The sequence below is a fragment of the Nicotiana tabacum genome, chromosome 10, assembly GCF_000715075.1.
Source record: "Nicotiana tabacum cultivar K326 chromosome 10, ASM71507v2, whole genome shotgun sequence".
In the NCBI taxonomy this organism is placed as follows: Eukaryota; Viridiplantae; Streptophyta; class Magnoliopsida; order Solanales; family Solanaceae; genus Nicotiana; species Nicotiana tabacum.
Genome location: NC_134089.1, coordinates 134870298 through 134898194, shown reverse-complemented (window position 1 = coordinate 134898194; position 27897 = coordinate 134870298). Strand labels below are relative to the sequence as shown.

Below are 27897 nucleotides of genomic sequence, written 5' to 3'. Positions count from 1 at the left end.
AGCATACCTAGCCAAGGAATCAAACTGAAGACTGTACTTCCAAACACTCATGGGGTTCTAGAACCTATCAACTATGGCCCGTCTAAGCTCTGGTGGCAGATAATGATGAAGAAAAGCTTCTATAAACTCCTGCCATACTGCTAGAGGGGCATCCTCACCTCTGGACAATTCCCAAGACTCATACCAATTAACTGCAACATCTCAGAGCCTATAGGAATCTAGCTCAACTTACTCAGTCACAGTGGCCTTCATTATCCTTAACGTCCTCTGCATTTTATTAATAAATACCTGTGGGTCCTTATTTGGATCTGCCCCAGTAAATACCGGAGGGTATAAATTAATGAAGTCACGAACCCTCACACTAACGGACCTATCCATATGACCAATACCTGCTTCTTGATGCCGACCCTATACGGCTACTAATTGGGTTAATAGCTGAATAGCATCTCTCATCTCCTGACTGATGCTTCTGGCTGAGGAGCTAGAAGTACAGGGGCGGGCGCTGGAGCTAGTGCCCCTCGGAGCTTATGTGAATTCTGAGATGGAATATCACTATGAGACTCTTCCCGAGCCCTGGTAACTCGTGGCACTCAACTAGTAGTCTCGCCAGCCACGGACTTTCCCTTCTAGGTGGCTGTAGTCTTCGGAGGCATCACTGAAAACGTAACATATTGTTAGGAACATGAATTCTTATCTTGCACGATCTGAGATAAAAAGATAGGATAACATCCTATATAGCCTCCTGTATATAAGTGTGGTGCACAACACACCCATAAACAAGACTCTACTAGACATGGTCTGGAGACAACCCTAGGATAGAACTGCTCTGCTACCACTTATATCACGACCCAAATCGATGGGCCGTGACGAGTGCCCGAGTCCTACCTATCGAACACCCATTAAGTTTTTCCCAATTATTTATCCTAAAATGCCAAGTGGCTTTTTTCCGTATGCCACTTGACTTAACCACAATGCCAATTATATATGGTAGTTTTCTTGCTTTAATATATATATATAGTGTGTGTGTGAATAATAGAAGCATGTCATACCTTTTTAGCATATTTTTGTAGCTTAGTTTTAGATTTTAGAAACTACATACTATCCAAACATACATAACTGTCTACAGACCTCTAACAGAAATACAATTGTATAAAGACGGGACTGAGCCACATCATACCCATATATATACAATCATATCGTACCAAAATCAAAAGCAGCTCCGGATCAAGCAAAGCACGCCAACTCTCGTTGATCATGGATCCTAAGAAGAGGGACCGTCAGTTTGCCTACATGCACTTGCGGGCATGAAACGCAGACCACGTGAAATAGGGCGTCAGTACGAAAAATGTACTGAGTATGTAAGGCATGAAAATCAGTACGTAAAAGACATAGATGAAACATGGAAATAAGAAATCCATCTGTAAATCTGAATATCTTTGTAAATTCTGAAACATGAATAACTTTGTAAATTTTGAAATATTTATAATGTCATGCATAGGTATGGGTGTACATAATGTTAGCAAGCCACTGAGGGCATCCCATTATATCGTCTCGGCCACTATGGGCAACATCATCAACATATACCAACTGATCAGGTGGTGGTGCGTATATAACGCCATAACCTATATATATATATATATATATATATATATATATATATATATATATATATATATATATATATATATATATATATATATATATATATATATATATATATATATATATATATATATATATATATATATATATATATATATATATATATATATATATCTGTTCATGGGTCGATGTACCTGTATAAATGCATGAAATGCATGAAAGTATGTTAATAATCTCAATATTCCTTTCGACAAACTTTATCAACTGCATATTATTTTGAGAGCCATGAACAGAAGATATAATAATATGTCACATGGGGAATTTAGTATCTCTATGAATCATTTATGAAAACTGTACATTTGCTCGTTTCTTCTGTATAACTTGGATCATGTCAAAAAGAAAGAAGAGATAGCCTTAACATACCTGGAGTAGGAAAAATCTGTATGGTATTCTTGAAAATATTGCACCGTACTCCTTTATAACCGCAAAATTCTTACGTTGTTAGGCTTTTAAAAGTTCTCATTGTTAATGAAGTGTCGAGAATCAGAAATTTGTTGAAAGTTTTATAGATGGCAACATTCTGTTCTTTATAAAACTTCCTAACTATCAATTGACTCCCAAGTTCTAATTGTAGGAGATAGACTAAAATTATGATTTTTGGTTTTAGCTTCTGTTCTTGAAGTGATTTTGAATATGAAAGAAAGTATATGATTCCTACTACTAAGAGACATGTCTTATGACTAAGAGACTAAGTAGATTGTCTATTACACGTTAAAGTCTTACCACCTAAGCTAATATGACCCTTAGTCATATGTTTGGTTAGCTTATTGGCTGCCACGTTTTGGGGGGTGGTGGGGGGTGTTAGTCTTATCTTATATTTTAATAATTAACTAGGTAATATCCCGTTACCCGATAATTAACTAATTATCCGCATGATTAATAAGTATCTCAAATTATTTAAAATTCTACTTATTTTTTTAATATACTTTGTACATCATACTACCGTGGTCATATGGTACCTTACATGGTACTAGTCCATAATTATCGGGTATTATCGCTCAACCCATATTTTATCCCAAATCGACCACCTTCAGTGAAATGCGTTTTCTTTACTTCGTGTACCCTTTATCTTTCATGACACTTACTTATCGCTTGTTATAAATAGCATAAATACGTTAACCTCAAGGTAATATCATCCCCGAGTCTACATCGATTAACTGAAGACGAAGCTTTAACGTACGAAACATGAGATGTAACAGAGGCAACTTCTCAACTACATCAACCTTAGCACGATCCACCTCAATGCCCTTACTTGACACTAGGTGTCCCAAGACTATACCTTCATGTACCATGAAATGACATTTTTCCCAGTTCAGTACCAGATTAGTCTCCATACACCTCTTCAATACTCTTTCCAAGTTCATAAGGCAATCATCGAATGAGTTCCCCACCACTGAGAAGTCATCCATGAAAACCTCCATTATTTCCTCTACCATATCTGGGAAGATGGCCATCATACACCTTTGGAATGTGGAGGATGTATTACATAGGCCAAACGGCATTCTCCAAAAGTCAGAGATGCCATACGGATAGGTGAACAACGTTTTCTCTCTATCCTCCAGAAAAATAGAGATCTGGTTATACCCCATCTAGGAAGAAAAAGTGGGACCTCCCCGCTAATTTATCTAGCATCTGATCAATGAATGGTAGCGAAAAGTGGTCTTTTCAGGTGGCCTTGTCAATCTTCTATAATCTATGCAGATTCACAATCCTGTGACTGTTCTTATTGAGATCAACTCATTGTTCTCATTTTTCACTATAGTCATTCCACCCTTCTTTGGCACACACTAAACTAGGCTAACCCAGTTGTTGTTAGAGATGGGGAAGATGATTCCCGTATCTAACCACTTGATCACTTCTTTTGTCACCATTTCTTTTATGCTGGGGTTCAGCCTTCTTTGATGTTCTCTGGAAGGTTTGTGCCCATCTTCTAGAAGAATCTTATGCATATAAAACTTTTGGTTGATACCTTTTATATCTACAATGGTCCACTCAATTGCAGTCTTGCACTCCTTCAGAACCTGCAAAAGTTGTTCTACCTATACATCCAACAAACCAGATGAGATAACAATAAATAATGTCGAGCTAGGTCCCAATAAAGAATACCTGAGGTGAGACGGGAACGGCTTTAGCTCCAACTTTGGTGGTTTTTCAATTGATGGCTTACCTGGAGGGGCCTTTCTTTCTTCTAAGTGTAAAGGCTCGAATTTGAGTTCTCTTTACCAATACCCTTGACCTTCAAGGGCCAAAACCCACTCCGCCAAATCCTCACCATCTACCTCTTCTATGTTTATCAGGAAGGCTACTAAGGGGTCTTTTCATTCAGTGCCTCATCTTCCTCTTCTATAATCACATTCACAGCTTCGATCAGAGAGAAATTAGCAAACTCACTAGGTCGCTGCATAGACTTCTACACATTGAATGTTATTTCTTCATCGTTCACTCGCATCTTTAGTTCCCCCAGTTTCACAATCAATCAAAGATCTCCCTGTGGCCAAGAATGGCCTTCCCAAAATTGTGGGGATCTCTTCATCAACCTGACAGTCTAGAATAACAAAATTTGTTGGAAACACAATCTTTCCAACCTGCACAAGTACATCATCAAGTATACTTGATAGCCTCTTCACCGTTCGGTTGGCCAGCTGTAGCAACATGGATGTGGGTCTTGCCCTTCCAATGGCTAACCCTTTATAGATAAACAAGGGCATCAAGTTTATGCTTTCCCTCAAGTCACACAATGCTTTGGCAAAAGTATAGCTGCTTATAGTGCACGAAATTCTGAAACTCCCAGGGCTAGATAGCCTCTCAGCTCTTGGTCTTGTCACGACAGCACTGCAAGTCTTCGTCAATGTCACAGTCGCCAAGTCTTGAAAGTCGAACTTGCGAGACATCAAGTCCTTCATCATTTTTGAATAACCACGCATCTCCCTCAAGGCATCAATAAATGGAATGTTCACCTGAATCTGCTTCAACATCTCCATTAATTTCTTATACTACTCATCCTTTTGATATTTGGCCAACCTCTATGGTAAAGGTGCTGGCGGTTGCTTCTTTCCTGTGACTTGAGTTAGATCCTACTCAAGCACTTTTTCTAACGCCTTCTCTTGCACTTTCTCAGTATCCTTTACAACCTCTTTCTATTTTCTTAGTTCCTTATGGCTTCACTTTTACTTCTGTTAGCTTAGTTGACTCATCTACCTTAATTGGTACTGGTATGAGTATCTCAACTGGTCGACTTTTATGAGCAATTTCTTGCCCTAGATCAAGATCTCTACAATTTCTCAAACTCACAGCCATCAGCTGCTTCGGGACCTACTCTTTGGAGTTAACATGTATGTATGCAGGTAATGTCCCTTGAGGATGATTGTTTAGGGCCATGGATATTTGCCCTAGTTGAATCTCAATACCCTTGATAGCTGAGTCGTGTGATACTACCTTTTCTTGCATATGGTGGACCTTTTCTTCCATTTTCCCGCTGGACCCAATGAGTTGTTGTAGCATTCCTTTAATCTCAAACAACCCATCATCTTGTCGCATTATCTGTTGCTGTTGAGGTTGTTGATAAGCTAGTTGCTTATTCTACTGATTGTACCCTTGTTGCCTTTGATAAGGCACAACCTGGCCCAATGGTCGTGCAGCTCCAGGATTATTATTATTGTATTGTTGTTGTGCTGGCCTATATTATTGATTCTGCTGTCCCCAAGTCAGTCCATCTTGTTTGTAGCCTTCATAGTTGCTCGTATAGTTCATATTCTCTTGATAGTTATGATTGTCTCTCTCACCACTCCACGAGCACACATATGGCTGATTAATGCATGGTGTACATAGTCCTCCATTTATCGTGTCAACTATGTGCACCTGCTTCTGGTCAGGCTCATCAATCTTTTTGGTTAGGATGCTCAATTGCATCATCATAGTAGCCATATTCTCAGCCATGGATTTGTTTGGGTCTAGAGCTATTGAGTGAACTACATGAGTGATTGTAGAGTCTTTTGTCATCCATCCTGAGTTTTGAGCCATTTTATCAAGTAAGACCTTATATTCTTTAAATGATTTGCTAAAAAATGCTCCACCTGCTGAAGCATCAACATTGGCCTTCAAGTTGTCTGCCAATCCCATGTAGAACCATTGCTCCATCTGATCAGGGATGCCATGTATGGACACTTGACAAACATCTTCTTGAACCTCTCCTACGTTTCTTGTAGTGTTTCAATTGGTTTCTGTCTGAAGCTCAATATCTCATCAACTTGCTTGGCAGTTTTATTAGGTGGATAGAATTTGTTCAAAAACTGCTTAACTAATTCCTCCTAAGTAGTGATGGAGTTTATGGGAAGCGAATTAAGCCAAGTCTGAGCCTCTCCAGTCACTAAGAATGGAAACAATGTCAGTCTTATTGCTTCAGGTGTCACATTTAGTTGCCTTTGCATAATACCAATCGACAGAAAATTTTTCAGATGTTGTTGTGGATCTTCAATGTAAGACCCCGAGAACAGTCCCTTGTTCTGCGACAAATGTAGCATGTTGTTTGTAATTTGAAATGATTCCGCTTGTATTGGAGGGACTGCAATTGCGGTTGTCAGATTTTTAGTGGTTTGTTGTGCCCAATCATACAAGGCTGCTTCTGGCATAAGAGGTACCACACCCTGGTTGTTCGGGTCATTCCCATTGTTTTGGTCGTTTTGGTTGTCTATGATGTCCCCCATGCATAGTTCGATATGTTCTGTCAGGTTTTCCTATCGTTTGTCCTTCTTGGTTGCACGATTTAATGCCTTGAAAGCTTTATCAAGATCCAATAATGCTTCAAATAATTCACCAGTTCTTGAGAAGTTTCTAGGCATGCACCTGTAACACGTAAGAGTACAAACGTTAGAATTTCAGTATAATGAATTTAAAATGAAGAAAATTGACTAAACTAAGAATCCTAGAAATTCTTCTAACTGTAATTAATAACATCGTTAATTCCCCGGCAATGGTGCCAAAACTTAATTATCCCCAACTATGCCTTATAAAAAGGACTAAGCGATCATTGCAAATATAATCCAGTTTACAAGTCTGGAGTCGAATCCCACAGAAAATTAACCTACTAATCCCAACTGCTAGTTTCGCAAGAATTTAAGTAATCAACTTTCAGAAATATTGAATAATGAGTTGAGTGTTTACTAGTTAAAATCAAGGTAACTAAAATGCTATAATTTTATTACTAACAAAGCAAATATTGTAGACAAGATTGGAAAGGTCTAGGGTTATGATTTCCCCTCTCGCCAGAATCCTCCCCGCAACGTCTCCTATAAATTTGCTTAGATATTCTCTACCGATCGTGAGCACTTTAGATATCATAATTCTCTTTCGAGCAAATATAACAATTTAATAGACGTATTCTTCCGAACTACGCTAGCTGGCACTAGTTTATCGTTTACTAAGATCGCACTAAAGTTTCATTATTCCTAATCCCACCTTTAAACTCTTCGTATTGATCCCTCATATATGTTAGAAGTGATGTTATTCAACAACTACCTAAATATGTACCCTTTTTCAAGTAATACACACTAAATAGGCACAGTCAATTGAGGGGCTTTCAATCAACCACAATAATCATGTAGTTGAACAAGTAGAGAAAATCCAATGGCAAACTTATATTAAACGCAACAAAAATTTATCCTACATATATATATATTACATAGTATTTTGAGTGGAACATTTTTGAAAAAAAATGGCTTGAAGAATATAATTTTATATAGTTTTTAATATTACTACATTCGTATATGTTTTAAATTATACACATAATATGAGAAAAGTTTATGAGATTTTCTTTATTGTAAAGAAAGAAATTATTTTCTCACAAGAAAATAAGGTTATCTTTTTACCCTTTTAAGAATTAAGCGAACGTAAATTTGTACTCTTTATAATATGAGGTTAGGAAAATTATAAGTTGAGAAAATATGTATATTTTACATGGATATTTTAATAAAAATAATAGTGTATGTATTTATTTTATGTGGTACCATATGACCATGATAGTAGGATGTATAAGGTGTATTAAAAATAAGTAAAATTTTAAGTAATTTGAAACAATTCTTAATTATGCGGATAATTAGTTAATTACCAGGTAACGGGACATTAAATACTTCTTAATTATGCGGGTAATTAATTAATTACCAGGTATCCCACCCACTCCAAATGTGGCAGCATGAGATAATCAACCAAATGACTCTTTAATTCACAAAGTAAGGTCGCAACAAGGAATGACTCATTGGTCTTTAAAAATTGGTGGCATGTTAGGAGAACTTTTGGATAAAACTATTACCATTATTACAATATTAAAAACCACATAGTACAATCAGAAAGCTTTTAAGCAATTTATCCAGCACAAGAGGATCTGGAAAAAGAGAAGGCTATATTATCCAACATGGTTGATCCAAATATCCCATGTGATTTTCTGAATGATAGTCATGTTACTGTTTCCACAAGCACAGTGGCATCTGTAAAGACTTCACTGTTTTGGTATTCCAAGTGAGAACATTATTAAAGGAAGAAAAATGAGGGAGAAGAAAACATCTGGAGTATATTTGTTTTCTAATATTGTCCGACTGTGATGATCTGAAGCAAAAATTAGTGAAAACGGCTAATTCATCTATTTTAGCAAACATAATGCTCCCTCTGTTTCAATTTAGATAATATATTTTCTCCATTAGTCCGTTGCAAGAATGAAACTTTTTACAATTGGAGATAATTCAACTTTAAAGTTTTCATTTTACCCATTTTAACATTAATGAGAAGTTTTTATAACGACGCAAATGTCATATCCCAACAAAGCTTCTACCCCTATAAGCTTTTAAAATTACAAGTTTTAAAAGTCTTCTTTTTTTTCTTAAATTTTGTGCCGAGTCAAACTAGCTCATCTAAATCGAAGAAGTAATAAAATTATCATTCAGGATTAAAAAAAAAAGTTACTGTACATTTAAAATTTCGTCTATTGGACCTCAAACGAATATGTAGAATGTTCAACTGGTCATTTGGCGACAATATATTTTCTGGCATTGTAGAGATAAAACACTCAACCTAGCTGATAGTTAGTTAGAAGCTCGAAATGGGAGAGAGAGAATAAAATATAATTTCTATAATTGTTGCTTTTGATTATCTGTAGCACTGTAGGGATGTACATAGGTCGGGTTGGTTCGGATTTTACAATTATCAAATCATAGGATGCCTCTTCTTCCAAGAATCATATGATATGGAAAATTCATCTACGAAGGTCTCATACCCGGTAGGACGAGCAAACCTCTCGAACAAAAAGTCCAAGGGTACCCAAGATTGATCCAAATATCCCATGTGATTTTCTAAATCCATCCCAATGATCTTAAGGAACTTGGTGCTTGAATGAGCCCTTGTATAAATCAAATCCTTGTCTAGGTATGGCAGGCGAGTTAACCCGGCTATCTCAACTAAGGTGGGTGTCACCTCAAGATCCCCAAACTTGAATACCATTCCCTGTGGGTCCCAAAATGTCATCATTGCTTCTACAAGGTTGGGACGGGGGGTGATGTCCATCAAAGAAATAAGAGTCCCTAATTTACCCATCAGATCACGCTGCTCGAGTAATGTGAACATGTTCCACCATTTTACTAGCCTTCTAGGGACTTTGACCACCATTGATACTCTAGCGTTGGTAAGTGGATCCATACCTGAATGGGGAAAACATGGTTAATGACTCAAGACATTATATGACACCACAACCTTTCCTAGGGGACGGTTGGGCTATTTTTGCAAAATGGCCTAAGGGGCCGAAAGTGGCTAAAAGTGCAAACTTGACAAAGGTGACCTCAAAGACATAGAAATACCTCACTAAAGCTTATATGGGTTCAAACTCCCAATAATCATGGTCCAAAATTAATTTTGCAGAAATGACCCATTTTGCAAGAACGAACGATATGGCCAGAAGTGGCTAAAGATGCAAACTCAAAAAGAATGGACCTTAAAGTAATATGACACCTAGTTGTGGACTCAAGATCATAAGACATGGGTCACTGAGATACCTTTGCAAAAATGGCCCCATTTTGCAGGAATGGCTGATGTGGCCAGAGGTAGCTAGACATGCAAGATTTGGCTAAGACCCCGCGAAGCCAAGAACCTAAGACACACTAGGAAGACCGGACCCTATGTGGTTTGCCTACGTATCCCGCCCCGAAAGACGAGAATCAGGTATGCGTAGTTCGGGAAGATCGGACATGGGAGAAAGCTTTTTTTTAAAAATACAACTAATTTGGAAAAACTATTTTTTGTCTTTTTGAAAAATAATAGAAAATGTAAAATCTTTTTGGATTTTCTATTCTTTTTTTTTAATTTTGGAAAACTATGAAAGAAAAATGTGAGTGGGCCCTGCTTGCTTCATTTTATATTTCACCCTCAAATATCTTTGGTCCGCCAAATGATCCTTTTACCCCTAAAGAGATGCAGCATGTAGCACAAAGGGATGATTAAATGTCTTTTTGGGCCATAAGCCCATTTTGACCTAATTTGGATAGGCCTCCTACAACGGGACACGGTGCCTGGGACCAAACCATGCTAGGTTTAAATGATATGATGCACATAAGCATGACCTAAATGCTAACCTACAATTTGGGTTCATTAGACAAGGCAATTTGGGGCGGCACGTGGTCGTTGGCGGCTGCTCTAGCTGTCCGCCCACTCCACGCTCCCACGCCACCCCCTAAAGACACGGGTGACTCATAAAAAGGCCGTGTACACTCAAACGTACTCCGGAAGACTTGTTGCAGAAAGAAGACTCGGAGTTATGCAAATGATGACAATTTATAAACAAATAAGCAACTAGCAAATAAAACGACATAAACAAAATAAAAATCAAATAAAGCAAACAAAACACATAAAAACCTCAACCGAATATCCTAAAAAGCCAACAAGATCAAGTACTAGCTCGAACCCGCAAGTCCCCAGCAGAGTCGCCAGAGCTGTCACGCCCCTTTTTTACACTTCACTGAACCCTCTTAAAAATAACAAAAGGGTTTTGCAAAAGAGTTTTTAAATTAAAAGGTTACAAAATCGTGTTCAAAAGGAAATAACTCAGAGTCGCCACCTGGCATTGGTTTCAGTGTGCCAGGTCACCGTTTTTAAAAATAATTTTTCCTTTTAAAACACTTTGGATTCCAAAACTAAGTCTGCACCAGAGATTTGGGTAAGGGGGTGAAATTGACTCAGAGAGAAGGTGTTAGGCACTCCTCAAGACCCGTAGCTAGTATGGTTGCGTACATGATCACGTTGGCTTTTAAAATATTCAAATTGAACCAAAACACACAAAAATAAAATAAACACACACAAGAGGCTAGAGGTCATCCCCACCTAATAAAAGAAAATAGAAAAATAAAAGTAAAGTCATAAATACTAATATACTATACTTCTCCGCAAAATTTGCCACGACCTCCAAATACACGATACTACGGGGCATACCCCGGATAAAAATATGTACAAAATCTACGCGGCATTTCCCTGAATATAACTAAGGGACCGACCTCTCGCCTCGAAATTAAAACAAGCAAAATCCTAAAATTTGCCTACCCAAGTGGTCGGCCTAGGCATGCTCCTAGCGGATAAAATAAAGTGAAATAGAAGGAAAGTAGAACTAAAACAGAACAATCACTCCAATCCAATGCTCATTTTCTTTTAATTCTATTTAAGCCCAAATCCCACATACCAACAGGCAATTCTTTTCATTATCTTTTCCATTAGTATGTGAACTAACATCAAATATCAACACATAAAGAAACTCAAGGCACAAACTGGCAGTCAAGCAACAGCACAACCAAAACTAATTAATTTGACTAGATACTAAGCTCAAACTATCAATCATTAAGGAAAATAGTAAACAAAATGGTATTAGACTTGGATGAAGCTCAAGACAACTTAAAGGAACCAAAACTTAAAACACCTAGATAAGAAAGAACTAGGACCAATAAGACTAAACAAATTCAATTAATAAGGGTATTAACCAAAATGATATATGGGCTATATTAGTATGCCAACGTTACTCAAACTGATTAAGAGTCACATCATTCCATTCAAGAGATATCACTTTGTGAATAAACTATTAAACTTTTTCATAAATTAAAATATTTTCACGATCATTAGATTCCAACAACTTTAGAGACCAAAACTCAATAAATCACTCCTCAATTGGATACTATGACTTCATGAACATGCTGACCTTTTCTTCTGGAAAATGACAGTGAACTCAAACATGAGGTAAGAGTACTAACCAACAGGAAGCTAAGGAATTAATGATAAGAAATGGTATTATAATCTTGTAGTAAAATTCCATAGTAAGATTATTGAAGTTCAAAAATAGTACTATAATCTTTTTACCTCATATAACATTCCTTGAAGTGAAGTTAAATTCAAACTAAAAATTCCGATCCTCAAGTTAAATCTAAAATCCAGATTCGACTTCTTACAATGAAACTTATTGAACCCATAAACAAAACAAAATTGTCACATAGATGACCAACCAAGATTTCTGGAGCAACACGTTGATTTCTCAAACCAAGGATATAAAAATATATTCTAACAAGACATGAGAATGAAATTCAGAGAAAGGTCCAGTAATACATTTAAATCACACATCAAAATAGAAGGGGAAAGAGGTAAGAGAAACAGACATGAGCACGCAAAACTTTTAATTAAATTTCGTTTGGGATCAAATACAAGTGAATCCGACAATAGAAATCTAAAGCAACAGCAGCCAGAGAGCAAGAACCGCACGCTCGGACCCGGGACAGAAACTCGAATCGGCACCTCAACTCAGCTAAATTCCATACTGAAAATCAAATCCGAAATAGGAAGGAAAAATAGAAATCTTTTTTTTTCTTTTTTCGTTTGTATTTGTATTTTTTTTTTTTTTGAAATTAAACTAAGTCAAGAAATCTGGAAAAAAAAATTCAAATGAAGATAGAAGGAGAGATTTTCTTTTTTCAAACCCTAGCTTCTTTCCAAACCTTTTTTCTCCTCCCCTCTCTCCAATTTTTCTGTCTAGACCCCAAATATATAGCTCATTCTCGAATCTTCTTCTCCTCTTCTCCAAGAAACGTGTGTGGTCCCCAACAAAACTCGAAAATCACTTTTTGTAAACAAAAATCAGAAAATGGAAGTCTTGGATCAAAATTTCAATCCAACGGCTCCCATTTTCCAACATTTATCTTAAGGATTCGAATTTTTTGTTTAGGCAAAGAAAATAAAGGAAGAAAATCGCGTGAATCGAATTGAAATGATGAGATTTGTATGATTTGAGTGACGTGGAAGAAGGAGAGGAGAGGAGGAGGACCATGTGATGATTTGGGGAATTTTCCGATGGGTTTAGGGTGGGTTTAGGCGCGGCAGAGAGTGTGAGAGGGGTGGGCGCCGTTGGGTTAGGTTTCTTTAGGTTTAGGGTTTGTGGGAAGGTGTTATAACTAGGTTTTTATATGGATGTGGGGATTAATTGGATCCGTTGGATCAAAGTTAATGGAAGGCCAAGATTAGAGGGGAAAACGGGGCGAGTCAGGGGGTCGAACGGCCGTCAAGGGGTTTGATGGCTTAAGGAATTGGGTTGTTAAATTTTGGGGCTCTATTTGTCAAAATTGGGCCAAAAGAAAGCTGAAAATCCAATTTAAATACCTACAAAAATGTAAAAACTTCTAATTGATTTTGATAAACTATTAATATTAAAATAAAAGCTAAAAATGAAAGTTGAAACTACATTTTGGTATTTTCAAGGATTATATAAGAATAAAAATAGGTTGAAAGTAATATGTCTTTCTAAAAATACCTAATACAGAATTAAATAGAAAAATGAAACTACTTTTTTTTTTGTATTTTTCAATTTGTATGCCTAAAAATGAATTAAATTTAATAATAAAGTAAAATCCAATAGAAATAAACTCAAATAAATATCCTAAAAATACTAGGACTATTAAATGTAATTCTAATGTGTGGGTCAAAAATTACATGTCTACAGGCATGATCTATACGACACAAACAAAAGAGCAAATGCACAACTTCCATAAATGACTCTATTCATAGAAGTATTAGAGGTACCTATATTCTTGAATTTCCATGTGTCCTATTATTTTATCACATGTTCATAGGTCTCAGAAAAATACGTAAGTTGAAAAAAGTTTACTTCATGATATTATTCAAAGGTATAATGGTCTTATGACACTCCAAGAGATTTTATTAACGTACTTATCATGCATTGCATTCATTTACATTGACTCATGACCAAATGGCGTTATATACGCGTATATATGTATTTATATGGGATATGAGAAAAGGTTATGGTGTTATATATGCACCACCAGTAGACGAGATTGGCATTCAACGAAGGATCGATAAGACTCCACCTCATTCGGAGTATAGCCGAGTCTATGAGTCATCATGTCAGAATTTTGTTACAGACTTATGAGTAGGCCGGTACCCTGTCCCCTTTGATGTCAGTTAATCTTAAAGGCTTTATAGACAGAGATTCAGATTGTACAGTATGTCAGAGGCCTTGACGGCCCATATGTATTCATGTTTTAAGAATGATGCTTCATTAATATAATATTTGCCCACTTTCAATTGTACATTACGAGTTGTGGCCATGTAGGCCCATAATAGTTACAAAAGGAATGAATGAGTTACATAGTGATTCTCTCTGGCCACTACGGCACCGGGTGCCAGCCACGCCTCCCCAGGTTTGGGGCGTGACACAATGGCAACTTATATTAAATGCAATAAAAATTCATCCTCCAAGAGGTTCCATCAAACCCTAGAATAAAGAGTTTAGCTACTCATAATTATTTTCACAACTACAATATAAGAATTCATCACCAATAATAGAAAAAGGAAGAAGAAAGATAAAAACTCATTTTCGAATCTTCTGCCTTGCTCCTTGCTTGTTCTTGCCTTCAAAGGTGTTGTGTAATCTTTAAAAAGCCATTCTTTGATGTATTTATATCACTTAGGGTTGTTAAAGGGTGGAACTTTTCCATCCCACTTCGGACGGGAAAGTTGGAGTCCGTGTTTGCCTTCGCGCATCGCGCGCCCATGGACGTGGATTCAACTTTTGAAATTATTCCATTTCGTGAAGCAATCCGTGCCTTTGCTTCACTTCGTTGTTTTGTGCCTTCAATTTTCTCCTTTTTCGCGTTCGTTTTCGTGCCACACACGAGAATAGACGAGCTCCCAATCCCTTCATTTTTCTCCTTTTTGTAATGATTTGATAACTTTTGCTCCATTATCATTCAAGTTCACTCCACAAATAAGAAATACGTAATGAGTATATTTTACTTCAAATATCCTGTAATCTCCCACAACTCACACGACAAATGAGATGAAAATGCACTTAAAATCATGCACTTTTGGCCATTTATCATTTTCGTGTGTGTGTGTGTGTATATATATATATACACACACACACACTTCGTCTAACCGCCATCCTGCTCGAACCTTTGTTGCGTGAGTTATATAGCTGACTGCAAGAAGGAAGGTTCTAGCTATGGCTGACCCATGGAATGCTCTTTTGAAACCTTTGTCCGGTCAATGCGGGCGAAATTCCCGTCAAGGAAAGAAGAAAGAGGCCCTGGTGAACCGTCATAATTAGTGAACAAGTATAAACTTCGTTGTCCGATAGTATGGAGTACTGACCACACCGAGGGACAGGTGTATATATATTATTTTCGCTAATAGATAAAAATCTCAGTACGAAAAATGGAAAAATGGGATGTGCTTGGTGGACAAGAAAAAGAATCTTTTGTTTTTGCTTTCCTTTTGTTTGCGAAGACGATTCCGAGGGTTGGTAGAACGCATATGAGTAGACCAAGTTACTTTCAAAATCAAATCATCAATTCGTAGTTTCTACATTAGTGATTTGATTTTGTGATCCATTATAGATATTCTTTTAGTTATATTACTATCTTTTTACGACAGATTAGCAAAATACACAAGATTAGTGAATGAAACGTATGACATCTAGAGTTATTTTCTTCTAGCCAAATCATAAAAAACCATGTAGGATTATTTCCTCCCACGCGTTAGTATTATTGATGTTATATGATAGAAAATGTGCACACAAGCTTGACCATACACTTTAGCTTACACACAAAATAGCAGGACCATTGCCTATTTTCAGTAACATGACAGCCTTTTTGACAATCGACTAATATGGAAAATCAGTGGTGTACAAAAATATCGCTATTTCAAAGAAAGAAAAATCAAATAACGTAAGAAGGTTCTTAAAAATTAGAGATGTGGTCTATTTGTGAAACTCCCTTCTAGAAAATACAATTACTCCTTTATTGCATATTCTGGTATAGCAAATCACGGTAAAAATAGCGCGGGCTAGCCAGTTTTCGGACTGGTCATTCAAAAATAGTCAGCATTTGCAAAGTCATTGAAAAATAGCCACTATTTTGCTGCAACATGGAAAGTTCCATCATAATGTACTGGAGATTGGTGCACCTGTGTATGAACTTCCAGCATATTATGCCGGAACTCCAACATGCGGAAAGTTCCAGTATAATATACTGGAGATTGGAGCACCGGTGTTCTAATATCCAGTATATTATGCTGGACCGGTATATTATAGTGGAACTCCAATATATTATACTGGAGTTCCAGTATAATATATTGGAACTCCAGTATATTATAATGAAGTATTTTTTCGAATTTTGAACAGTGTTTTCGTTCAGATTTATCTTTACATGAAAAGTGACTAAACTTCGATTACTTCTAAAACTGTGGCTATTTTTGAATGACCACTTGTAAATCTGGTTATTTTTGAATTTCTCCCCAAATCACGACTAGTGGATGGCATTTGCTTGAAAGCATAAGTTCATACTTTTCTTTCTTAGGTGTAAGAATTTTAATGGAAATTGAAAACATCAAGACTAACATAAATTCGAAATTGACTTGTCATTCTCTGTCCATCAATCATGATATTTATTTATTTATGTATCCGATCCCCACCACAAATTAAAATGGAAATTTCTTGATCTATTTGTCCATTTTTTAAAATTATCATGAACTACATAAACTACTATGGCTAAGACTAAAGTTCTACTAGAAACATAGAACTAGTGTTATCCTTTTGTTGTTTTCGAAGGTTAATTCAAATTAATAATTTAACATGTTATAGAATTCTTTTTCCATCTTTTAGTTTACCAGACCATGCTCCTTATAAATAACTAAGTACTACTTTTTACGGCAGGTAACTTAATTAGATGGTGGAATAAAAAAATAATATATTATCAGTGCACAAAAGTTGAAGTACTCCGACAAAAATTGAAAAGAAACGATTTATCCTTATAAATAGATTATATTTTCCGCAAATCAAACTACTAAAATATTACTCGAACAACAAAAGCGATTGCAAGATGGATCTTTATAAAGTCAATGCAAATGTGCTCTAAAAATTATATGTTATCAAAAAGTAAATCCAAACACAACTTTTTCCCCAAATTTTCATTCAAAAAGCTTTTGGATAACTTAATTTTCTAGAAGAAATTTCTCCAGTCCCTTGGTATTTTAAATCCCTTTGGAATCTGGAATTTGATAGAAATAGTTGAGCAAATTAAATGTATCACGGAGATAGAATAATTGGTAGCGTCACCGACAAAGCAAAGCATTATTATTCAACTCACTCTTCGAATTATTTGTTGAATTAAACTATAATGCTTTATACGATTAGATAATATTGTTATTTCAAATAATTAGAAAATAGGAAGAGAAAAAATTAAGGTATATCTCATTGACTTGGTTTGCTAACAATAATACCTAATCTACTATAAAAGATTATTGATTTTTGGACAGTTGATTTTGACCATTTAGCTCGTGACCTAATCTACATGCATTACCCCTTTTTCGAGTTTGGTCATGTCCTTTGATAGCAAGAATTTAAGGCAAAATATAAAATTGGTTGGCTGGTCAAAACTAATTATATTCACTAGCTAAATAGTATATTAAAATATATATATTATACGTATATAATACTTGCTTATAAAATATATATATATATATTTCATCGGCTATTATTTTTTAGAGCAGTTAAAAATATATATTTCTCGAATTTAACACACTCTAATAGGATGAGTATGTATTCACTTACAAAATAATAGTGGACTCATTGATAGCTTTGGTATTCGTCCTCACTTCTCACTAATTTAAGGCTATAGATTCATACTACTAATTATTTCGTTAAATATAATGGATTCAATTAGATGTAGCATTTTGCCTCACCTCAATGTATTAGGAAGGGGGCGGTCCGACGAATTTTGTGGTCTAAAGCCAAATTTTATGAGGGGTCTTAACTTTTTTTTTAAAAAAAAATATTTATTTATTTGAAATCTATTTTTCAAGTGTTTCTTAGATACAAAATTATTAGTATTATTTTCTTATAGTCAATAACTCCTAATAAGTCTTTCTTAATTGACAATATAGCTAATCCATTTAATCTTTATTGAGATATTGTTGATCTTAGGTGAGATTTTATTAATTTTAATTTTGAAAATTTCTTTCCGCTAAAACGGCGGAAACAAGAGTTATTAACATTGTTCCGAAAATAAATCTAAACGACTAAACCATCAATATCAAATTGATTATTATGCTTTAAGGAACATTCGAGATTAAGGCAATATTTTTTTTTTCAAATTTTCATCATCTAGTGATTTTAATTTTTAATCGTTAAATAAAAGATCAAAAATATTTTCGCATGCTTTGAATTGTTCAAATCTATTTTGAAGTGTAAAATAGCCCTGTCTACTATGTATAAAGTAATCAGTTCCAAAGTACTCTTCGAAATTTTTTGAGATTTTATTATCAGCATGCTCATCAAATTGTTACTTCCGATATATCATACGTTTTTTTACGAAACTCGGGTTCAAAATGCATTTTAAGTGCAATTTTCTTGGCAAAAATTGTATCAGTTGCAAATCCTTCTTCTCTATACTTGTTAAAAAAAAAAAATTAACTTTTTCACTTCATATACCATTTTTAACTTATACATAGCTTATTACGTGTAATAAAAAAATGAGACTCCCATAAATGTAGAACCTAAAGCAATTATTTTACTTGCTTTATGGAAGGGCCGCCCTAGGAACCATTTTAAGTGAGGCCTTAATCTTAAAAGACGAATGTGGATTTTTCTCTTATTTGTTGCACATCAAATATTAGACCGATTCTATTGGACTAGACCATACGTGCATCAACTTTATGCTCCAACTTATATGTTGATTACCTTGATTGAAGCCCCAAACTTAAGTGACTATTTTGAGAAGCTTCAAGGTTTAAGAGTATACCTGTACCACAAAGTTCTCTCCTATGTGGAAGTCAATTATCATTTCTCTTGTTCCATTATTTTTTATTTGCAGGAAAGTAATAAATAGGGGAAGAATACGTTCAATATTAAAAACGAGGAGAATGAAGTGTTCTATTACAATTTAATAGACGCGATATTTTTTACTCACATTTGCTTCTCCTCTAAAATATATTTACATTTGAAGATACTATATTGTATCATAGAATCCACTTTTATTTTTTTATAGCACGTACAACAAATTGAAAGGAAACAAAAGAGTATCTGTTGCTAGTGCGAGGTGGCAAATACTTTGTGGAATTAGTCGACGTACATACAAGATGATTCGACTATTACGGTTATCAAAAAAAACAAAAGGGTAGAGTTTGTGGAATTGCATATACAATGTTCCATGATGTACGACAAAAATGGTCATAAATGGATTAAGGAGTTTAATTTTGAGAAATGTATATTTTCCAAAAATATAGCCAACAAAATGTATATTTTTTTTATATATATGTGAATTACATACAAAAAATATACATATTATGTACTTTTTGGCTAGAGAATGCAATTCGCCTAACCGGCCAATTTTGTATTTTGCCCTTTAATTTTGGGTTGGGCTAATAACATATAGGTTGGGTTCACTGCTCGAAATTTAAAAATAGCCAGATTTACAAGTGGTAATTGAAAAATAGCCACAATTTTAAAAGTAATAGTAGTAATTTAGCCACTTTTATGTAAAGATAAATTTGAATGAAAACACTATTCAAAATCCGAAAAATATTCCAGCATAATATACTGGATTTCTAGCATAATATACTGGAGTTCTAACATAATATACTGGTCCAGCATAATATGCTCGAAGTTCATACACATATGCTCCAGTCTCCAATATATTATGCTGGAACTTTCCGTGTGTTGGAATTTCAGCATTCCGTGTTACAACAAAATAATGATTATTTTTCGACCGTGCTATTTAAGCCCAATATTACAGGCCCAAAATGCAAAGGAAGAGAATCTAAACCAAAGTGGGTAAAAGTGTTAAGGAAATTCCAAAATCACCCACCACTGACCGATTACGATGCTGTTCTTTCCAACAAGACCCTTGAGCTTCAGAAGCTCGTTCCATTTTCCGCATCAATTTTGCAGCAAAACGATTACGTCTACAACAACAACAGCTACAATGCATTCCTCTGTTTCTCCTTCAAGAGAATCCCACAAAGTAAGCAGCAGTGGAGAAGCTGCCATTAGCGTTGAAGAATGGCAGGGGTGGGGTACCACATCTCCTATACCCGCTATGGTTACTCAGGTAGTTGATGACTTGAAGCTTTTGCAGAAAGATAGTGATGCAGATATGATTTTTGGTGGCAATCACGGCAAACTCTCGGTAAAAAAACTTCGATTTTTGAAATTTGAATGTTTTTTTAGCCAAACTTTGATGATTTCCCTATCAAAATGTCAGAAAAAGAGAATCTCAATTTTTTGCATTGTGAATTTGTTAGTTTTATCTTGACGGTTTACTCATAATTCACGCTATTGTATTTGGGCCTAGAAAGTACATTCAATGCTAAACGTAGGAATGCTGAATGCCACTTATGGGCGTACTCATCTCTGCCGTTGTAGAATGCTTTCTGATGGACCCTTTATTCAGTAGTACTACTAGTCGATACTAGATAAAGTGATGACTGTTTAATTGTTGATTGTCAAATTGCTTGAACCAAATGTTCTCAACTGTTTTTAACAACAATTTCTATTAATATCAACCAACTAGCCTCAATCCCAAACGAATTAGGGTTGGTAAGGAATCAGGTCTATTTCATTTCAAGTATTGCTCTTTATTTTGGTATAATTCATTCCAGTACTAAATATTTGTCTTTGAAGGCAAATTAGAATTTATCTAAATCTCACTTTCCCTGTAGGGTTTGCTAGGTATGCAGATGTCTGTGTTTGCAGCTCCTGTGCTTTAAGGTTTATTAACTCATATGGAATTTTTACTTCGATTATGTTAGGTTCTTTGTCAGGTTTGCATTGATTTTGAGATATTTAGATCTCTCAAGACACATCCGTTTCATATGAATTTAGGTCTACCTCATATCCTTTTATCAACTAAAATCATCATATTGTCGCAATGGTGGAAACGGTAAATCAAAAAGTCTATATGATACATGGTCAACCATCTTAGGTGACCTCACTTTTGTAGGGAAATGACATGGGAAAATGACAACAATACTGCAATAATATTATTTGTGAGCAGATACACGAATTGGCTTGAGTCGTGTTGGGCACTGTCCTAAGAAAGTATTCCAGCAATGTGAAATGTTTCCCCACGATTAAACAAGCCTACCTCTATTTATTTAGAGGATACAGGAATCAGCAAAGTCAAATAATAAATCCAGCAGGTTCAAAAATTGGAGAGAAGAATTAATAATAATAGGTAATGAATGTAGGAAGAAAGTAATGCTTAGCTAACTATAAAGAAGGAAGAAGCAAGATGAATTCTCGGTTGAGAATTGAGTGAGTATGATGGCTAGTCCAATAGGCAATTAGGGAGGTTGCATGTATGACAAGTATGGAGAGCAACACTTGTCCAAATATATTAGTCCACTTGGCTTTAATATTAACAAGTGTACCTAGTCTTCCATGCATGAAGACACATGGTAGATTTGCATAGCCACTTGTCAAAGCCCTTCAACACTTGGCTTTAAGGCTTCATGCAAGAAGCCACTTGGAAATAGATAGGACACTTTGTAAAATAAAAAGACATATGGCTATTTAAAATTTTGAAAATACTCCCACAACTTTATCCTCTACATGTGCTATTTTCACTCTTTCTGTGCAATTTGCACCCTTTGTTGGATGTGATCACTTAAAATCTTCTCCTCCTATATAATTACAAATTCATCTTAATATTTGCATTCTTGCAACATTCAATTTGTGTAAGTTGGATCTCAAAGGCCTAACATTCACTCTCATGTGATATTGCTGGTCTTGCATCTTTGCTGTAGAACATGCATTGCACTTCTCCATTTTATAACAACGATATAGTAAAGATCCTTTATTGACAACCCAATTGTTACAGTAACTTGTGGTATTTCTATGTGCGAAATGAAAAACTCACTTGGTATATCTAGTCTAATTTTACTCTAGTATTATATAAAATTTAAATACAATATACATAAAATTGATGATTTTAAATGAAAAAACAATGATGTTACCTTGAGAAAATGAATAATATTGGAAAAAGATAAAATTGGATTAAGCGGTATTGCGGTAAAGTACATTTTGGAGTTAAAGTTTTTTGACCTCTCAGCTTTTATTCACTTCATACACGGAAAGAGAGATCAAATATACAGAGGCAGAGTTAGGATATGAAGTGTGTGGGTTCTAAACAACAGAACCCTAACTTTTTTTGATTTGGGTGCAAATTTGTGAAGATGCATCTTTTTTCTTTTGTTTTAGTATTTTGGAGGAGCTTTTGTTTACAAAAAAGGAAAAGTGTAATTCTGATTTTGCAAGGAAACCAGTAGGCTCCTTTGTTTAGAGCTTTGTCGTTTCGTTCTATTTTATAATTAGTTTGTGCTTCTTTTTTTTGAAAAAAATAAAAGAAAACTTGGTAAAAAACACAAAAAAATGTGTTGCTTTCAAGGGGACTCGAACCTGTGTGCTTTCCATGAGAACCCACGGCCCTTACCACTGTACCCAGATGCATTTTGTTACTGGGTTCGGCGTGACATATTTTTATTTAAGCTATGAGTTTTTCAATACAATACAGGGTTCAAGAAAAAGTCACTGGGTTCGCCCGAACCCGCACCCACTGCTATAGCTCCGCCCCTGCAAATATATGACAAAGTGGAAGTAATGCTAAATAAATATATACGGTGCCGGGTGACCTCATAATGACTACCTATTCTCTTTAAGAAATTTCATTGCTCTACCTCGGGTTTGTTTGCCTCTTTCATAATTACTTGATTATTATTAGCTCATAATTCTGTTCTGATCCTTAGGGTGACTTCAAGGTGCAAGAGGATAAAAAGCATAGAGCAACATATCAGTCTTTAGGTGATTCAGAAACGAAACTCCAATTCTTTTCAGCTCGACAAATTGCATGTCGTGTGCTTGGAAGTAGGGGTTACCTTTGTCAGAAGGTAAACTATTTGCTTGACACATCAATGTTATGTTTTAAGATTTTATTCTTGTATTTTGTGTGAGATATATTCTGCATGAAAGCATAAAGAATAAGTATGTTGTGATCTGCACATTTTGCCTTAGAAAATTTCTTTTGTTTTTTCTTGTTTGACAAACAAATAGGTTTTGATGGTATCACATCTGGTTTTGTTTCTGTTGTAAATTTTTCAAGTGCTGGCTTCCCTCAGAAGATTGTATGTGCTCAAAACTTATTTCATGTCCTCTTTGGCATCGAGTACGGTTTTGGTTGTATATGCATCCAAAGGTACGAACTTTTCTTTCTATCCTTTTTCTTGTTTTTCCTTTACAACCTTTCATTTTCTTCTTATTTCACACTTAATTCTTCCTGTATAAGAATGTTTATATGAATATCAATTTGTTCTTTTGCAGGATTTCTTGCGACAAAATAACACAGGGAAGTTGTTGTGGCAAGTATTTGGCATTCAAGCTGCTACTTTGTGCCTCTATGGAATAGCTGAACATGAGGAAATGATGGGGGGTGCATTGAAGCTTGCAGGTCTTCATTTTATTTTAATTTGTTTGGTAATTTAATACTCTAGTCGAATGAAGCAGCTAGAGAGCTTGTCCAAGTATAATCCCTTGAAGTTGTCAGAAAAGTGCTCGTAACTACCACATGATTCCAAAAATGGATGCTTATGTTTTGTATGAAAAAGGTTGCTTACTACAGAATTTTGGAGTAGACCTCTTGTTGTGGTTGGTAAAATGATACAGATTATGTAATTTAGCCAAGAGTGTGAGAGGTTGTGCCCTAGTACCTGTGACCATCTGTGTCCCAAAAACAGGTATGGAAACTAAAAATTACATTTTAATAGCTACAATACTATACAATCTGTTAGTTAACCAATAATTCAAAACCAGTAGTTACCAAATTCAACTTTGTAAGCATGTGTCTGGTAGACTGGTATGCGAGTGTTGAGACAGATTTGAGATTTCTTGAGAACTATTGAATTAGGCATGTATGCATGTACATTCCTTTGAGCAAATAACTAGGTGGGTGCTCTGTCTCTACCACACAGGAGTCATGGAAATGTCAAAGATACCTGGGGCACCACATCTTCGACGAGTCTACTTTAGTAGAAAATTTTGCTACTTTTTTGTTAGTTTCCCTTGTAATTGTTTTTAGCATGTTTATCAGTTTTGATCAATTCTTTCCGACAATTTCTCGCTTGGACAATAAGAAAAAAAACAATTATTATCTTAGTCATCCGATGGACTTGTTGGGGTTAATTTTCTACGATGTATTGAAGAGCAGTAGGTACAGGCAAACTGAAGTTTGATGCCATGTTTAAATGTTAATGATAACGAGGGAATGATCACAGTTCTTTCCCGTTTTGTCAAAATTAGCAGAATACTTCATTATGATTGACCCCATTCATGTAGCATCAAAGAAGAAGATTGCTTATGGAGCTAAGTTGATGTTATGTATTCTGTTTTAGGAAAATGCTGTGTATTCTGTTCTCACTTTTGGCAGATCCTGCAGGGAATTTAGCTTTTGATTCGCATTTTACATTATTTTCAGGAAAAGATAAGGTTTGGTGCCTTTATCCCAACAAGAATGCACCAGCGAAGTCTGTCAAGGATAGCATGGCCGAGCTTTCTTTTTCACATGTAGAATGCCCTCCTGAAACTGTACGCTACCCTTACTTTTGACATGGAAATATGGCCAAGTTGTCATTGACAAGGTGACAAAGGGAAGCAAATGTAGGAATGGAGAGTCATTCACCTGCTTCTTTTTCTGGAAGCAATTATTTGAGACTTTGAGGAAAGTGAAAAGTCTTCCAAATAATTTCCATAATAGAAAATAATGGAATTACCCATAAGGGAGCTTTGGAGATATAATTTGGTGGTACTTCCCTTTCTCTTCTCAAGAAAGAGGAAGATTCAGCTATTTTCTTCCATCAAGCGAAAGATTCTCTTTATGATATACTCTACCCTCCCAAATCCGCCTTACTTAGCAGCCTACAAGGGCCTCTCCACTTTTTTGCTCCCTTGGTGACTCACTCCCACTTTATATTTGGAGGTGGAGGGTCCTTACTACTAAGTAGTCATCCTTTATCCTTGGCTAAAAGTATGGGCTGGCTACTTTGATGAAGTGCACTGAAAGAGTCATTATAATGATTATTAAGCGTGTATTTTCATGGTGCCATGCAGATTTATTTGAACATGTGGTTGCTAATAATATTTCATACAATGGTAGTGTGAGTGTACTTTTGCTGCTTAAACCATGTGATGGCGATCAATCCTGTCAACTTGTCTATGTGATATTCTCATTTTCCATTGCATGAGTGTTGACGTTTATGCTGCTATTTGTAGACAGATGGAGGCCATTCCTTGAATTTTATTCTAATTGATGGGACCTGGAGCAATTCGGGTGCAATGTTCAGCCGTTTGAAGGTACTTCAGCCAGCAAATGTAACTCTTTATTGCTTTAAAATCAAGTTTTCATTATGAAGCGACGAACTTTTTCATCAGCACGTAAAAAAGAAGAGATAAAAGAAAAAGAACGGAAATAATAAATTGAGATTGAGGTTTAAGTTTTAACCAATTAGATTAATGAGATTATATTATTGGACATTGAAAAAGCTTCTGCGTCTTGTGATGATAACTTGTTACTTTCACATACTTATTTATGCACAGATTTCAACTGCAGCTCTGCATGTTAGAGCACATAAATTTGCTAATAAAGCTCTATCTGGAGAAAAAAAGACAATTAATTTGTATAAGAGCTGAAATTGCAGAACTCTTGCATCTTCAGTGTACAGAAGTTAAAAAAACTCTTGTGTTTTACTTGTATAAAAGTTATTTTGATGGGTGAAAGTAAGTTCTATTGACAGAAAAGGGCACACCTGTAAGTGGCATATAGTAATAGTTATCTAGAGACTGGCAATTCTATCTCTCAATATGTAATCATTTTTCCTGATAATTTAAGATCGCTTTTTATTCCCTCTTATGTAAAACATGTAAAATGATTCTACAGTAAAATTACCACCATTCTCTTTCCAATTCCACCTGTCTCCAACTTCTTCCATTCTACCTTCTAAGCTGGATACCTCAAAAGGCCTCAACCCCTGCTCTCCTCATCTCCTTAGCCAAACTTTCCTTTTTTGTTCCCGTGGAGACGGAGAACATCTGCGAAAACCTGATATTGAGAAACATATCACTGCAGTCAAACGTATCCTCTCCCCTAATATTTTATAAAAGTCCACCCATCCCTTTGTTAATGTCTCTCCAAAGAACTGAGCTATGGAGTTATGGACTAGTTATAGCAGGGGTTCTTCATCTGCCTGTATCCACTCCATACTTGTCTTTGAGTACTCTCCAATACATATCTTCCTCAGTCCGAACCTTCAAAGCCACGTACAAGAGGGTCCTATTGAAGACCCTCAAATCCCTGATACTCAATCCTCTACTGTGTATTGGAGAACTTAAATGCCTTCAATCCACCAAAGAGAACCCCCTTCCCTTCTGATGACGGAGAAGTACATTGTTATTGGTTAAACATTTAGCAATACAGCAAAAGAGAAACACATGTATAAGTACAAGATTGTTGGATCCAAATGAGTGCCTTGGCACAACGAGTTATTCACAGTATTTCTCTTATCATGCCAAAGTTCCCCTCCGTCCCTTAGAAAATTACATTGTACTTTGCTTTGCTTTAATAGATAAGGTAAACAAAAGAGAACCACGTGTATTAAAAGTACAAGATTGTTAGTTGGATAGAGATGAGTGACTTTGTATAACTAGTTATTCACAGTATTCTTTAGTTCTTCTGTCATGCCAAAGTTGCCTTCCTTTTAGGGTTCATTTAAGTTCTGATTACGTGGATCAATTTCCCAAAGAAAAACAGTTGATCTTAGATATTTAATTGTTAGGACCGGTACGAGTTAATGTGGGGTGATGAGCTTCCTTGCATAATGCTGAACACAGGAGCATCCTTGATGCATAAACTCAGGTGAATCACATGATCCGAACTGCAGCTTATTTTTGTGTTCGTTCCTCTTTAGTACTTGCCTTTCTGCCTTTCCTAACTCATGTGTAATGTATTGGCCAAGGGAAGACCGCAACCATCATGGGATCGCACATGTACAGCAGCAGCGGCAATAGGCCTCCTCGATGAGCTGCATGACCTTCCAAATTTTGTTTCCTATGGACTGGATAAACAGGCTAAAGCAATTGAAGATGCAGTGGAAGTTTTGTTAGAAGCACTTACAGCTCGACGGCTTCGCATGGGTAGGTCCATCACCCGTAAACAAAGACACAATCGCGACATCCTTTAAGAATAGCAGCAGTTGTTTTTCACCTTTCTGGCAGATTGACATCAGCAATTTTGAAGATGCTATGCCACATACACAGAGCAGACGGTCAATAGGACTAACATGTTTTCATAGAGAAAGAATAACCAGTTTGAGCTCAGAAGATCCAGATCATTTTGGACAGTTTTGATTTTCCCGGTTCTTAAACAATTTTTTTGTCACGAACTGTCATGAAACTGTCTCCGTATAGGTATGCTGTTCTCCATGTTAGTAGGGACAGTCTTTGAGTTACAAAAGAAAATGTCATGAAACTGCTGGTGGTAGTCATATAAAATAGACATCAGAGGAACAACAGTTGGTTCTTGAGTAATGAGCATACTCGGAATCCTCTGTTTTTGCTTTTGTTTTCTTGGTTATACTTTAAAATCCTTTCATTAGAAGCAATGGTTTTTGAGAAGG

At 35.8% G+C, this 27897-nt stretch overlaps 3 protein-coding genes across 6 annotated transcripts; 1 reads left to right on the top strand and 2 right to left on the bottom strand.

Moving 5' to 3' along the window:
* Positions 1–4094: 4094 nt before the first annotated feature.
* Positions 4095–4643, bottom strand: LOC142165399 (uncharacterized). Its single transcript, XM_075223964.1, has one exon. It carries the CDS (start codon positions 4641–4643, stop codon positions 4095–4097), a length of 549 nt encoding a protein of 182 aa, XP_075080065.1.
* A 1326-nt stretch (positions 4644–5969) lies between these two features.
* On the bottom strand, positions 5970–6365 carry LOC142165398 (uncharacterized). Its single transcript, XM_075223963.1, has one exon. The coding sequence runs from the start codon at positions 6363–6365 to the stop codon at positions 5970–5972; it is 396 nt and encodes a 131-aa protein (XP_075080064.1).
* A 13617-nt stretch (positions 6366–19982) lies between these two features.
* LOC107830486 (uncharacterized) lies at positions 19983–27897 on the top strand. Of its 4 annotated transcripts, none has more exons than XM_016658052.2 (8): positions 19983–20366; positions 22984–23124; positions 23337–23429; positions 23555–23681; positions 24705–24814; positions 25499–25579; positions 27058–27137; positions 27243–27897. In XM_016658052.2, exons 1-8 carry the CDS (start codon positions 20061–20063, stop codon positions 27460–27462), a joined length of 1158 nt encoding a protein of 385 aa, XP_016513538.1. In that variant the 5' UTR covers positions 19983–20060; the 3' UTR covers positions 27463–27897. The 4 variants fall into 4 exon arrangements, with proteins under 4 accessions (XP_016513538.1, XP_075079439.1, XP_016513539.1 ...); XM_075223338.1 differs by having other exon boundaries at positions 27238–27897; XM_016658053.2 differs by having other exon boundaries at positions 19985–20366; positions 24705–24793.